At 36.9% G+C, this 13,667-nt stretch overlaps 4 protein-coding genes across 8 annotated transcripts; 3 read left to right on the top strand and 1 right to left on the bottom strand.

Annotated features, from left to right (window-relative positions):
• The first annotated feature begins 478 nt into the window (after positions 1–478).
• LOC132194083 (adenylate kinase isoenzyme 5) lies at positions 479–5,155 on the top strand. Its single transcript, XM_059615148.1, has 10 exons — positions 479–547; positions 1,390–1,557; positions 1,741–1,851; positions 1,966–2,108; positions 2,870–3,052; positions 3,138–3,539; positions 4,094–4,207; positions 4,263–4,427; positions 4,486–4,653; positions 4,709–5,155. Exons 1-10 carry the CDS (start codon positions 526–528, stop codon positions 4,889–4,891), a joined length of 1,659 nt encoding a protein of 552 aa, XP_059471131.1. The 5' UTR covers positions 479–525; the 3' UTR covers positions 4,892–5,155.
• A 930-nt stretch (positions 5,156–6,085) lies between these two features.
• LOC132194084 (glycoprotein-N-acetylgalactosamine 3-beta-galactosyltransferase 1-like) lies at positions 6,086–9,501 on the bottom strand. Of its 2 annotated transcripts, XR_009441514.1 has the most exons (10): positions 9,273–9,501; positions 8,386–8,626; positions 8,199–8,331; positions 7,985–8,140; positions 7,796–7,934; positions 7,632–7,750; positions 7,466–7,579; positions 7,256–7,410; positions 7,001–7,194; positions 6,086–6,640 (listed from the first exon to the last, which is right to left on the bottom strand). XR_009441514.1 is itself a non-coding variant. In XM_059615149.1 (9 exons), the coding sequence occupies exons 2-9, from the start codon at positions 8,491–8,493 to the stop codon at positions 7,069–7,071; spliced, it is 1,050 nt and encodes a 349-aa protein (XP_059471132.1). In that variant the 5' UTR covers positions 8,494–8,626; positions 9,273–9,499; the 3' UTR covers positions 6,768–7,068. The 2 variants fall into 2 exon arrangements, 1 of the variants encoding a protein (XP_059471132.1); XM_059615149.1 differs by lacking the exon at positions 6,086–6,640 and having other exon boundaries at positions 6,768–7,194; positions 9,273–9,499.
• Positions 6,198–6,677, top strand: LOC132194425 (tubulin polymerization-promoting protein homolog). The gene has a single exon (XM_059615680.1). The coding sequence runs from the start codon at positions 6,198–6,200 to the stop codon at positions 6,675–6,677; it is 480 nt and encodes a 159-aa protein (XP_059471663.1).
• Positions 9,423–13,601, top strand: LOC132194085 (adenylate kinase isoenzyme 1). Of its 4 annotated transcripts, none has more exons than XM_059615150.1 (6): positions 9,423–9,539; positions 10,179–10,274; positions 12,507–12,582; positions 12,642–12,805; positions 12,855–13,157; positions 13,214–13,601. In XM_059615150.1, exons 1-6 carry the CDS (start codon positions 9,438–9,440, stop codon positions 13,292–13,294), a joined length of 822 nt encoding a protein of 273 aa, XP_059471133.1. In that variant the 5' UTR covers positions 9,423–9,437; the 3' UTR covers positions 13,295–13,601. The 4 variants fall into 4 exon arrangements, with proteins under 4 accessions (XP_059471133.1, XP_059471134.1, XP_059471135.1 ...); XM_059615152.1 differs by lacking the exon at positions 10,179–10,274 and adding an exon at positions 11,926–12,014 and having other exon boundaries at positions 9,470–9,539; XM_059615153.1 differs by lacking the exon at positions 9,423–9,539 and adding an exon at positions 11,926–12,014 and having other exon boundaries at positions 10,205–10,274.
• The last annotated feature ends 66 nt before the right edge of the window (positions 13,602–13,667 follow it).

Raw genomic sequence — 13,667 nt, forward strand, 5'->3', positions numbered from 1 at the left:
CGACCAAGGATGCCGTCCTTCGATTAATAAAAAATCGTGTTTAGCAAAAACGGCCTTGGTCTCTGTCCTATATTCTTATTTGCCTCCTTTTGAGCACGTGGATTGCAGATCATTTTTAATTATTTGCACTTTTCATAATCTAAACCAAGACAAAAATTTTAAATAGGAATAATTTCAAGCCTCAAAAACATATATTGATTTTTATTAAACAATAAATTATTATTTATTAAATAATAGCCGATTCTGTGCTTTCAATTATATTCAAGCCAATAATTCATTGAAATAAGTGTTGCTCATCAGAATCGACTTGTCGGAAGGTGCCAAAATTCAAATGGAAAGTGCTATGGAGCGAATAACGACCGCGGAATTTAGCATATTAATATTGCAATGCAAATCGTTCGATGGGAAAGGGAGGCGAAAAACATGCGCCGCGCAGGGTGACAGAAAAAGGCGCACACACACACGTATCACAGAGACGCGCACTCTCTTGTCAGCGCACCACCTGAGGAGGCATGACCCGCTGTAATGGGCATTTGCCTGGACACAGGTAAGTCAAGCTTAAGGGTAGGGATAGTAGAAGTACTATAGAAGGGAGGAAACAACGTGAAAAAGCACCTTCGAGCTCACCGTAGGCCACTTGTTGAGCGTCCACGTAATGCGGGTTGCATTTGAAAATAGGAGAAGGCGCTTGCCATTTTCACGCTTTGCTCAAATTTTTTGCTCCTTTTTGATAATTGAAAAACCAAGCCTTTATTCCGATACTTTTAGAAATTTTTTGAAAACTATTTTTTATTTTGCCGTATATCGTGTGCTTCTAATATGCGCTAATATGCATTAGTTCTTTTTGTTTTGCAAAACTTCTATATATTAATTAAATTTAATGCAAAATAATAACAAAATGTAATTTAAAATTGAGAAAATTTAGGCGATATTAAAACAAAATTGAATTTCAAGATGTGTTGCAAGAGCGTTTTCCTAATTGAAAGTAGATAAAATTGTCACAAAGACAAATAATATTGACAGTGGGAAGTGCAATTTATCAAAAGCCAGAACCTTCACAAAAAGATTGATATTAAGTCTTTGCGTCTTGTTTACTAATGCAAGACAGGGAAGCGTCATCAAATTAGGGCCCACCCAATACGAAACGGGTTGTTCACCTTGAAGTGCAATCAATTATTAAGAAGTTCGATTCCTTTTATGCAAAGGCGCGGTATCGAATTTTTGTCTGTGGCATGAATGCGTTCATATTTTATGAAGAGTGGCCTACTTTATTCCTTATTCTTTTTATAGATTATAGAAATGTTATTGGCTTCCTAATTAAAAAAATTTATTCATTAAAATAAAATTAGAAAAAATTAAAACCAACTTATTAATTCTAAACTATTTTAGAGCCGCGGCCTGGCTCTGAAACTTCTTTCGAAGAGCGTCGAAAGGGCTTTGCGGAGGAAGACGAGGAAGAGGAGGAGCCTCGATTTGTCAGCAGACGTGCCATCAGACAGGGACCAAACACGGCTGTCAAATTTGAGCCACCCAATGTTCCAGTCATTTTTATCCTGGGTTAGTTAGAGTAGATTTTTATTATATTTCCAAAAAAAATTACTCAAAATTTCTAAAGAGAAACTGCCACAGAACTCTCATATTTATCACATTTAAATAAATTTTGATGTATAAATTAAATATTTTTTTTTTTTAAATTTATTGATTTTTTCTTGCTCAATTAATAAAAAATTTGTTTTGCAGGTGGGCCTGGGAGCGGGAAAGTAACACACTGCGATGCCCTGGCCTCGGAGAAAAGAGGATTTGTCCACATCAACATGACTGACTTGCTCCAACAGTTTGCAGTAGGCAATGGTACTTTTTTAACGACTCATGAATTTTTTGATTTTTTTTAAAGCTCTTAACGGAGTTCATTTGAAATTGCAAATTGATATTTATTAAAAAATGGAAAAATATAATTTTTTTCAGAACTTTCAGACTTCAGCCAACTGCCGAGCACGGCTGTGACAGAGGTTTTGATGCTGGAGATGAAAATGGCAGCAAGTGCCAAAGTTTATTTAGTGTCCGGATTTCCACGAAGCATGCGGGACATGGCTGAGTATTCGGACAAGGTGAGAAAATTAAAAATTTCTCGCTAAAAAAATCTAAAAAAAAGTTTTGATGATTTTTTATAAAATCTTGATATTTATATTTATAATGATCACAAAGAAAACATTTCCTTCTTGAGCAAATCGATCAAATATTGCGCCTTCCTCGAATTTGACCTTCCAAAATTTGTCGATTCTCGTATTTAAGAGTTCAATAGCGCACACATCACAATGGTCTCATTCTGTGGGCATCAATAAACAGACGATTCTTTTGAAAAGGCTCAAGGCCTCACTTTGCCCCCGTCGACGATCAAAATTTCCCAATTACAATTTACTTTATAGGGCATAATGTATATTAAAGTCTTGAGAGAGACGCATGAATGACCCCCAAAGGGGAAAAGCAATAGGCCGCGCGCGAATTGTTAAATCGATTTGTTTTGTCCCGTTTCCTGGCGACACGCACTGCGCTCACATATATGAGCAATTTGCCAATGATGATCCTCATTCATCGGCTCTTTACACATCTCCTTTAAATGCAAACACGTCGATAGTTTTAATAAACAAATTTTCCACTTGGCTCTTTTGAACAGTGTGAAAAAAAATCCTGTAATGTCAGAGGCTGTCAAACTTAAAATATATATGAAAAACCGTCACGGCGTGTTGGACATTTTCCCACCCTATCAATAAATAATAAACATAATGACCAAGTAGTGCCAGTTATTCATTTGACCCAATTCTTTGAACTTGACCTTTTTCTTTTTTCTCATATAATTTTTTTATTTCAGATTCAAGTTTTAAATGGTGCCGTTTTACTAAGTTGGCGCCAAAAGGTGTTGGCCCGTCAGGTTGAATACGGCGCCAAGCTGGGCCACGTGGTTCTTTCCCTGGCAACAATGGAACTTCGGAACTTTTATAGGAGTGTGATGCCCGTTGCAGATTATCTCGACCAAAGGGGCCACCTTATGGTTGTAAGCAAACTCGCAAGTTATTTATTATCATTAATTAATAAAAAAATTAATAATTTTTTGAAATAAAATCAATATTTAATTTAAGGTGGACGGCGAACGGAACCCTGAGGAGGTGTACCGCGATTTCAAGGAGACCGTCATGCAGCTGCTGACACCAAAAAACAGTCAGCCAGGTCAAATCACCGAGGCCAGAGTGGCTGCTGTCATCGAAACGCCCTCTTTGGGCCCAGGGCAGATGGTTCCGTACCCTGATCGGATGAGCGCACCCGTCCAACCTTTCCCGATGCCCCCGACCGTCTTCATAATCGGAGGTCCTGGTAGCAACAAAACGGCCCTTTGCCAGCGGGCGCTCAGGAGGACGCCAGGGTGGGGTTTGGTCAGTCTCGGAAGGCAACTCAGGGCAGCTGCCGGAGGGTCGTCAGCGCCAGCCAATCCAGGCCAGCAGCAACTCAGGGATAATATTGCTGCTGGAGAAATGGCAATGCAGGTTATTCTAATTTTAAATATTTTCAAATCTACTTTGTTTAACTATACAATCCAGTAATGAAAGAGAAAGACAATAAAATTTTTGCATAAAATTGTTGAATATTTTGTGTTGTATCAGAAAATTTATATATTATTTAAGAAAAACAAAATAAATATTATTAAGTTCCTTCATATGAAAACTAAACAAATTTACAGTTACTTTTAAATTGACATAAAAAATATTAAAATTAAAAAATTTATTAATTTTAAAAACAAAAATAAACAAATATCTAGAGCATATTTATGTTAGTGATTAAAAATTACATTAATATTATATTTATTTACAACACTACTTTCTTTTTTTTATAAAAAAAAAACAATATATAAGTGTATTGCTACAAATAACAATTAATTAACAATTAATCCGCGTTCAGTTATAATTCAAAATTTGTATTTTAACCTTTTTTAAACAAAATTAAGCAAATTTAAATTAAATCTGCTTATAGTTATTTTTTTTAATTAATTTCAATTTCAATTGTGTAATTAACTGATATTATGTATTGCTTCCTTATTTAGACGGTGGTGCTAGCATTGCTGGGAGAACAAATGTCGGTGCAGGCTGGAGCGCGTGGTCTACTTATCGCCGGCTTCCCAAGAGACCTGCAGCAGCTCAGAGCTTTTGAAGCAAGGGTGAATAAAAATTGCATGAAACCACCTTTTTTATAGTAATTTTATGCCGATTCAGTACAACCAGCGTCCGGCAGCAATTTTATTGGACTGCTCGAAACTGCAGTTGGGCAGAGGTCGTTTGGACGACTCGGTGTCCGCGTTCAGGAGACGCCTGGAGCTCTTCAGAGAACTCACCCTGCCACTGCTCAAGAAACTCGACCAAGAGAATCGTCTCACAATTGTTATTTTCTTTCTTTCCGTTTGGTTATTTTATTTGAACGCAATTAATTAAATTTCAGGTTGATGGAGACACAGACAGTGCGGCTGTTCTTGAGGACTTCTGCGCCGTTTTGGCTGGTTTGATGAGCAAAGCAGAATCGGCAGCCACAATGAACGGCGCGCCAAACGTTGCTGTGGGTGCCGGCGCCGAATTTATGGCTGCCACGACCGGAGCGGAATTCCATCAGGTACGCGAATTTTAAAAGTCTTGTGACTTAAGGCCGACTTTGTCTCTAATTTCAGGCTCTTTTTCAAGATTTGAATTCGCGAAATGACGTTGCGGGACCGGTGCAGTTGAACGGGGCCGTTCGGAATGGGACGGTTTCGGACACATTCAGCAACGGCGGTCTTTTAGGCGCAAGGAGGCCTTCCAGAGACTCGATCAGGAAAATGTTCGCCGAAGTTGAAGAATTTGGCGCTGCTTAAAATTAGACAGGACAAAAAAAATTGCACAAAACCCTGACGTGTTATAATATTGGATTTTTATTTTATTTTTTAATTCGGTACCATAGAAGTATTGATGAGAATTTCGTCAAATTTAAAATTAGCACCCATGTTAAATTATATTCACAAATGGTAAAAATACATTACAAGGCAGGCTTTGTAACGGAGATGGATTTTAAATATTCAGCGGATTTTTGTGCTTTTTCTGCTGACTTTTTAGAGAGTTGATGTTCCTATAGAAGATCAAGTAACCCTTAAATACCTGCTGTGCTCCTCTAAAAATAGTCGTCTCAGCGTTGATGCCATATATAACTATTGTGCTAACATTAATAGGTGTCAAAGTCAGTTAAGAAATTTTACAAAATATTTGTATCAACATATCATAAAATAAATTGTTTTTAGTTTGAAATTGACAGATTACTAATTAGTATTATCGACTTTTAATTTATTATCTGGGAAAAAGAATATTTGTCTTTAAAAATTGTAATTTTATTTATTTATTCACTTTGCAAAACATCAATGTAGAGTAAAAATTTTGAAAACTATGGAGCCAAAGAAAAGTTTAAAATTATTCACAAACAAGTTGGTGACTTTTCTTTTATTGTTAATATGTTCAAAAATTAAATAATATTTTTTTTCTGGGTATATTTCGTTATTATTTTTTTAATTATTAATATTTTTAGATTGAATTGATTTTTTTTTTGCTTCGTGGAAAATAAGTGCAAAATTAGCAAATATGAAAGCTTGAGAAAATAATCATTTTACCAAAACCAAGCCCTCATGGGATGTTGCAGAAGAAAGCCGAAAACCGCCGAAAACAAGGAGCCCAAATTACAGTCATCGACAAAATCGGAATACACGAAGTTTTGAAATGAAAGAGACGAAATTTGCAACGAGGATGAACAAAAAAGTTCAAATAGCGCTTTGCTAATTTGATTGATGCGACTACCCAAATATATGTTGCAATATTCTAAGAAATATTCAACGACAAATCAGAAAAACCAGTGTAAAGTTTGTTATGAAATATCCTAAATTATTTATCAAGCCCAACAAACAAAATTACATTATCTTTCAAAAGCTCTGCGCAACAATGGAACTATTCAAAATTTGAAATGACTCAACCAAACAACAAGAGTATCAAGCACATTGTTGCCCAGTCTACATTCGAATTCAAACGTCCGTTCTTGAAACTCTTCATTTTACTTGCTGATCGAAAAGTTCTTGGACTTTTAAAAGGTATAAAATTCAAAACTGAAACGTTCTTTCCTTTAAATTCCACAAAAATTAGATGGTCGACGCGCAGCTGAAAGAACAATTCGCCCTTTTCGCCAAATTCGGCGAGTCGAAGAACGACGGCTCGACGATCACGCTGAAGAACGCCGACAAGTGGTTCAAGCAGGCGGGCGTGATCGCCAAAAAGATCACCACCACGGACACCGGCATCGCCTTCAACAAATTCAAGGGCAAAACCATGAACTTCGACACGTTCCTCAAGTACCTGGACGAGCTCAGCAGCAAGATGGCCGTGGAGGAGATCAAGGAGAAGCTGGTGGACTGCGGCGCCCCCGGCACGCAGGGGGCCACCAAGGCCGTGAAGAGCGGCGGCGTCGACCGCCTCACGGACGCCTCGCAGTACACGGGCGCCCACAGGGAGCGTTTCGACGCCGAGGGCCGCGGTCGGGGCCGCGAGGGCCGCGACGACATCCACGAGAACTCCGGATATGTCGGCAACTACAAGGGAAAAGACACTTACGACAAAACTCACTAAATAAATAAACTTCAGCTCGTTGATTTTATTTTTATCTTTTATTTTTACATCATAAATGTTGAGTCGATATTAGGACTAGTAAGGGCATAAGACTCAAAGAGGAATTTATAATTATTAAAAAATGATTGAAATTTTTTTATTAAATATTTTTAAGCTACATTATTTCAATAAATATCAACTGATCAAAGATATAAAATAATATAAAGTGATTTGAATATATTCAAATAATTAAAAATTACGATGAACGCATCTTTGAAACTGATTCAAAATGTTCGCCGTTATACTAACAGAGTTTTAATCAATTTCAAAATAGTTTATAGTACCTTCTATTAAAAGATTTAAGCAAATGTGTTGGTCTTTGACAGCATAATTCTGAAAATTGCCGCAAGTTTCAAACCCTCTCAAGGTCCGTAACGCTGAAGATGTTCAGATTGTACACCAAGTACTCCATCATATAAAATCTGTCTGGCGTCATGTAATGAAAACTAATCGGGGCTTTGCTGCAGCAATCCGATTTCTAAGTTTATAAATTTATGAGTAAACGCGGTTATTTAAGTTTTGGAAAAAAAAAGCAGCACCTCTTTATATGGCCAGTAGAGAAGTCTATAAAACCAATCTTGGTCTGAAAGGTCAGTTGACACATATCTATCAATGTTGGTTGGGAAAAATCTAAAATGTCCTTTAAAGTCTCTAGAGTCCGATGGGTTGATTCCAATATCTTGCAAGCAAGTGCCTGGATGGGAATTTTTAATATTGAATTATTTCAAAATTTAAAAAAAAAACTATACCAATGAAGAAGTCCTCAATTGGCATGCCTGGTGGCGTCAAAGGACAATTAGTTCTGTTGCCAACAAACGCTTCAGTCACGAGTCTTTTCAGAGTATGTCGGCTCAACACATAACCTTTTATTGGAATTATATTATTTTAATTTATTTTTTAATTAATTTCTTTCACCTCCTCCGCCTGCCATGTACCCATTCAAGACAAGTTGCTTGAAGTGGTACCCAAAATATGCAGGTTCATCAGGATTGTAGGGAAGAAGCATCTTCCGCATATTTTCTATAACAACATATCTAATTTCAACTTTCGACCAGTTTCCCTGCACTTTTTTTACTCACGCGTCGTCATCAGCTTTGAAAAACCAGTCGTAGTCATTTATGAAATTTTCATGGACATATTTAAAAGCGTTGACCGTTTTCACCCACAATCCTTCCCTACCGTTCGGCGCCTCAATTTTTAAAGTCGGCAATTCGTCATCTGCGAAATTGCAACATTTAAATTTGTCCGTTCAAACTTTCAAACCCAACCTTCTGTTTCGCTTACGAAGATGACTTTGTCGCAACGTCTGCTCCACGTCGCTTTCACGTGCATTGCTTTCGATTTGTGAGTGTTGTTGGACGTGCAGACCCAGCACAGAATTCTCATTTGATCTGCCACTACTTTGGTCATCATTGAGGCGTGCTCTATTTATTTGTGAGGGTTTAAATTTCAAAGTCAAATAAGATTGGTTGAATTTCTCACCCTCAAAAAATTTCTCTATTATCACATCCTTTCCTGGCATTTTTGTTTTCAGCAAACGCTGTATCAAAGTTTGATCGTAACTCTTGAACCACTTGCTTTTGAAAATTTCGCCAAAGCTCTCATATTGGCTGAGCTTTTTAAGCAGTTCAGTAAAAAAATGAAGAAGATTTTTGACAATTAAACTCACATAATAGGTTGAGTAGGTGCAGTAGACCATTCCAAGCACAAAGCCAGTGGCAAATACTTGTGCACATATTTGCCTGTTCAAGCTCTCTGTTGGGCGGCACTTTTTCATTTTTTCTGTGCTTCTCAACAAAGGAAGTTTCCAACGAACCTTCTTTTTATTTACATCATGGCACGAAGCGAAGCAACGTTTGCCAGCGAACAGACCTCGCTCAAAAATGTTTCCTCGTGTTCTTATCAAAAGCCTGCGGCACCATTAAGTAGATAAAAAAAATCATACACACGCAAGTTTACCGAGGTTTACTATCTAAATGTAACTGGGAAACGCTGAGGACAAAGCTCGAGGCTCATAATTGTAAGGTTTAACCGAACAGAGTAAAAATTCAGATCCCGACATTGAATTTAATATTGAATATTTTAACTTTCTCAAGTATGGGATTTTATTAAAATAAAATAATATTTAGCAAATAAAGTAGAACAAAAAAAAAAGTAAAAATCTACAAATTTATGTTGATAAAAAAAATTAATTACGCCTGAAGTTTGTCTGCATTATTATATATTGTATAATTTTGGGCAGTCTCAATTAAAAAAACCGAAAAAAAAACAAAGTAATTTTAACTATTTCTATAAAGAAATGTTTTTCTTTTTTTATTAATTTTATTTTTCTAGGAAGTGAGATAGAACATTATAATCAATTTAACATTATTTGGAAATGCATCGTTTATTTATTTTCCAACCAGATATTCTTGTAAGAAAAATAATTGACCACAGAGCAAGACCGCTTCCTGCTTTGATTCCATCGCCAATGAAGCAAATAAACGAAAGCACGTGCACCGTTGTTGCCATTAGAAAATCGCATAAATGGTTATAATTATGAGCGAATTAGCTCACCTTGAACCTGCATAGTGTTCACGTCGCAACTTTTACTTTCCTGCGCCGCTACGAACGTTTCTGCAAATTATCGCGCGAGTTTCCCTTTGGCTCTGCGATTGTCCTTTTGCTTTTATTGAATGTAGTGCTCGGGTTTGGCGCGGCGTGCAATGGTAGAAGGGGCGCATGTCTCTGCATCTGCTGGGCAGCGCCGCGCTATTGATCTTTTCAGCCCCACGCAGTCATCTGGCTCTACTCACCATCTCAACAACAAAGACCGAGGCACATGTGAGTTTTTAATTCATTTAATTTACTTCACTTCCGAGCTAAATTATTTGTTTTCAAGCTTTCATTAGACGTTCGCGTTTTGTTAGAAATAATTTTATTAGTTTGAAATCGCGCTGGAGGAACGTGAATTTGTGTGCAAACGGCTAATTTGTTTGCTCTAAATAATTAATAAAACATGTTGCAATGTTGCTCTAAATAAATTTCGATTCTTTGACTGAATATCTCTTAAAAGAGGATGAATGCTAAAAAAAATATTGTAATTATAAAAATTTGAAAAAAAAAAATGCTTTCATATTCTATCTTATTTAATTTCCAGTATTAAAATTTGCGCAATATTATCTACTTTTGTATTTATTACACTCGAAATTAGCTCCAGAATTAGCATAAAATATATCTTATTTTGCTGTATAAATTTTGTCACTTGTGCAGATTCCTTGTAATCATGTTGTGTGGCACTGCATTCGTGTTATTGTTTTTATTTCTCATATCACTCAATAAATATTAGCCTTGCGCTGTCGTGAGGTCAAATATTTAATAAGCTTTAAATACACAATTGCAGTGTAAAATCGCTTTGACGCCGAACTTTTGTTTATTTGATTTATTTTCTCAATTTTCGTGTTGCATGCTTCTGAAAATTAGCGTCCTGCATGGTGCCCTTGGAGCTGCATGGCCGCGTCGATCGCCAAAGGATGGCGTGACCCGCTGATCCTTGTCCTCCTTGTCTGCGGAGCGCAGGTATAGCTCGATTAAGAACCAATAATTATTGTTTTTGCTCGGTTCGGGTAAATTTTCAAAAGGAAAAAGTATTTTAAAATCGGAGGTGTTTGACCTTGTCGAGAAATAGAGGCACCGCTCAATGATTGCAAAAGCGAATTTTTCGGATGGCGTGCGGCCTACGCGAACATTTGGACCTAGCCCAAGCCCAAAAAATCCGCTCGGTGTGGAATAGATGGATGGTTCCCAAGTCGGTGCCTGCCGCACTAGGCCAAGGTCGACCGCTCGCCGCACACACAATATACCAGGTCAAAGCTCTTGCGGGATGCAATAATTATTTCTTCTCATACCAAAGCGCCGCGCAGTCTGAGTGAGCAAAAAGATGAATAGCTAATTCAGAGTTAATTGCTGCGTTGACGGGATCAATCGGTTCAAAGACTTCTAATAATTATCTTTTAGAAATGAGTAATAACGCGCAGTACGTTAGCTCAGAAAATTGTAAACGCGATTATTTTCTGCATTTTAAATTAAGACAAATTAAATTTTAAATAACTCACATTATTATTTTAATATTAACTTTATCCTTATTATTCATGTTCCAATTGCATGGTTAAAAATTAATTCATTACTTTAATTGCAAGTCTTCGAAAGTCCCAAATTCTGTTAAAAATAAGTAGAATAATTTATTTCACTTATTTTACTTACTTTTACTTTATTTCAATAATTTGTAATACTGAAAGCAAAAAATATACAAATTTAGTTGCAAAAGGTATACCAAAATTTAATTTAAAATTAGTTCCTTTCGGTTCCTTTAATGAAAATGATACCAATTTTGACCCTAAGTTAATTGAAATCTTTTTCTGCCCAACAAAAATTCTACTCTAGTAAAAAGTAAAATAAAAGGCCAAAAGAAAAATTAAAACCTTCTGAATAATATAAAAAGGCGCAGGCTGGCAATAATAACAATTTAATTATTGTTGAATAAAATATCCGCATATAGCCCAATGGAGATCACAGAAATTACAAATAAATCTTTTGGTATCAACTGAGTCGTAATTTCAGTCGGAGGGGGCTCGTTCCATCTCCCCACGGGGTATAGCTTTCATAACAATAATTATTATTGCATGCTGCGCTCCGTAAAAGGGTCCACCAGCTTATTGCGACAACCCGCACGCATTTATCATTTTAATTCACCCACTGTTACTCACTTGGCTCAATGCAACGGAATTTTCACAGACTCAATATTCTCTTTTCATTTTTATTTCCTAAAATATGTCCTCTAAAAATATTTTATTTTGGCTTTACATAAATTGACATAAATGAAAAATACATTTGAGATTTTGGAAATTTTATGGATTTTTTTTTTTTGGCGAATTCTAGAATTTATTTCAACAATTGAAAAAAATTTCCTCTCATACAGTTTAGAGCATTCAGATTTTTTCTATAGTCGGCATAACCGTGATTTAAAAATTGAATTAAAACGGTTTAGCCTTAATTTTTTTTGCAACTGAATCAACAGATGTGCCGCAATTTATTAATATTAATTTTTTTCTGGGCCAACTGAAAAAAGACCAGTGAAAATTCCGTGATGCCGCGAGTGGTGCGCGTTGCCTAACTAGCTTTTGTGTCTTCTTCATTGGCTGAAATCGCGTTTCTTCTTTTTCTCCGACAGAGCGCGAGTGAGCGTGTCGTCAAAAATAGCCGGCTGCCTCTTTTTAATAGTCGGTTGAGAGTCGCTTTCGCAGGGAATTCGCGACCATGGTGAGTTCTGCACGCTCTGATAGGATATAATTTGTGGGCTGAGATCGTCTCTTCACCCTTGCATGCATGACCTTTCCGAGCTCAAGAGAGACGGCTCGCGTTGGGGGTGCTTAAATAGCAAAGAACCCGTTGAGGCTCACTTTTGGAGCTTCGCGTGGCACTCTCCATATACATGTAACGCATGCTTGTTTGCACACATTTCTCTCACACGAGTGACTGAAACAGGTTTTGAAAATCAGCAGTCACATTTTCATACAAAATGTTAATTTAAATTTTATAAATATTGTCAGTGTTTAAAAAAATATCTAGTGTATTTCGATTTGTTAAAAAGCACATAGTAGAAAAAGCAAAATTTTCCGAAAATGTGGAAGTTTCGCTTATCATATTATGTATTTTGAAAAATAATGAGCTGCTTTTGAAAATGCAAGCAATTTGCAAAAAAAAAAAATGAATTTTAATTGGTTTTCATTAAATTTTGTCTAATATTTCTAGGCCGTCCAAATTGAAAGAAAGCAAATCGACACGACACCACTCAAGGAGTCTGGAGTTCCCATAATTTGGGTTCTCGGTGAGAAATTACTAACTTTTCTTCATGTAAAGAATTTTTGAGTAAATTATTTTCTCCAGGCGGTCCCGGCTCTGGAAAGGGCACTCAGTGTGAACGCATTGTGGCCAAGTATGGATTCACACACTTGTCATCGGGCGATCTGCTTAGGGCAGAGGTCGCCTCAGGGTCGTCCAGGGGCCAACAACTCAACGCCACCATGGAGCTCGGAGAACTTGTGCCTCTGGTAATGATCCTACTTAAATTTCAAACTATTATTTTAAATTTTACTTTAGGAAGTGGTACTGGACCTGTTGAAGGAAGCAATGGTTTCCAAACTGTCAGAATCGAAAGGCTACCTCCTGGACGGATACCCCAGGGAGGCAGCTCAGGGCGAGCAGTTTGAAAGAGAGGTGGCCCCCTGCAGCCTGGTGCTCTTTTTCAACTGCACGGACGCCACTTTAACAGAGCGCCTTTTGAAGAGAGGTCAAAGCTCTGGACGAGTTGACGATAACGAGGAGACCATCAAGAAGAGGCTCAACACCTTCCACCAACACTCGCGACCTGTCATTCAGAATTACGCCTCAAAATGCAAAGACGTAAGTCACATACTTTTTGTTAATATTTTTATTGATGGATTTGAAACAAAAAATAGATTAATGCCGAGCGTGCTCCAGATGAGATTTTCAAAGACGTCGAGGCCAGCATCGACGCTCTTCTGGCTGCCAAAGCTTGATTTTGCCCAAATAGTGAGAACACCAAAGATTCATTCACCGATATTAACATAAATCAAATTTGCATGTAGCATCACTAAATTTTGCCAGAAAATCAAAGGCGAGATTATTGTCACGTGTGGTTGTCACATATTGAATTCCTATCAAGTTCGCTTTGAGAAAATCCGCATTGCTTGTCATTTATTCACTTTATTGTTGGAAAATGCACACGTTATTTAAATAGGAAACCACTAGGACAAGTGGTATTTTGTTGAAACGTTGAATTTTATTGTTATTATGTGAAATTATACAAATTAACTAGAAATGAAAGTCATGCTTTTTATTTATTATATTTTAAATTCTATCTACACTGAGTGACCAAGTTGACCCCTTGTT

Source organism: Neocloeon triangulifer, unplaced genomic scaffold (assembly GCF_031216515.1).
Source record: "Neocloeon triangulifer isolate White Clay Creek 2 clone unplaced genomic scaffold, ASM3121651v1 ptg000006l, whole genome shotgun sequence".
NCBI lineage: Eukaryota > Metazoa > Arthropoda > Insecta > Ephemeroptera > Baetidae > Neocloeon > Neocloeon triangulifer.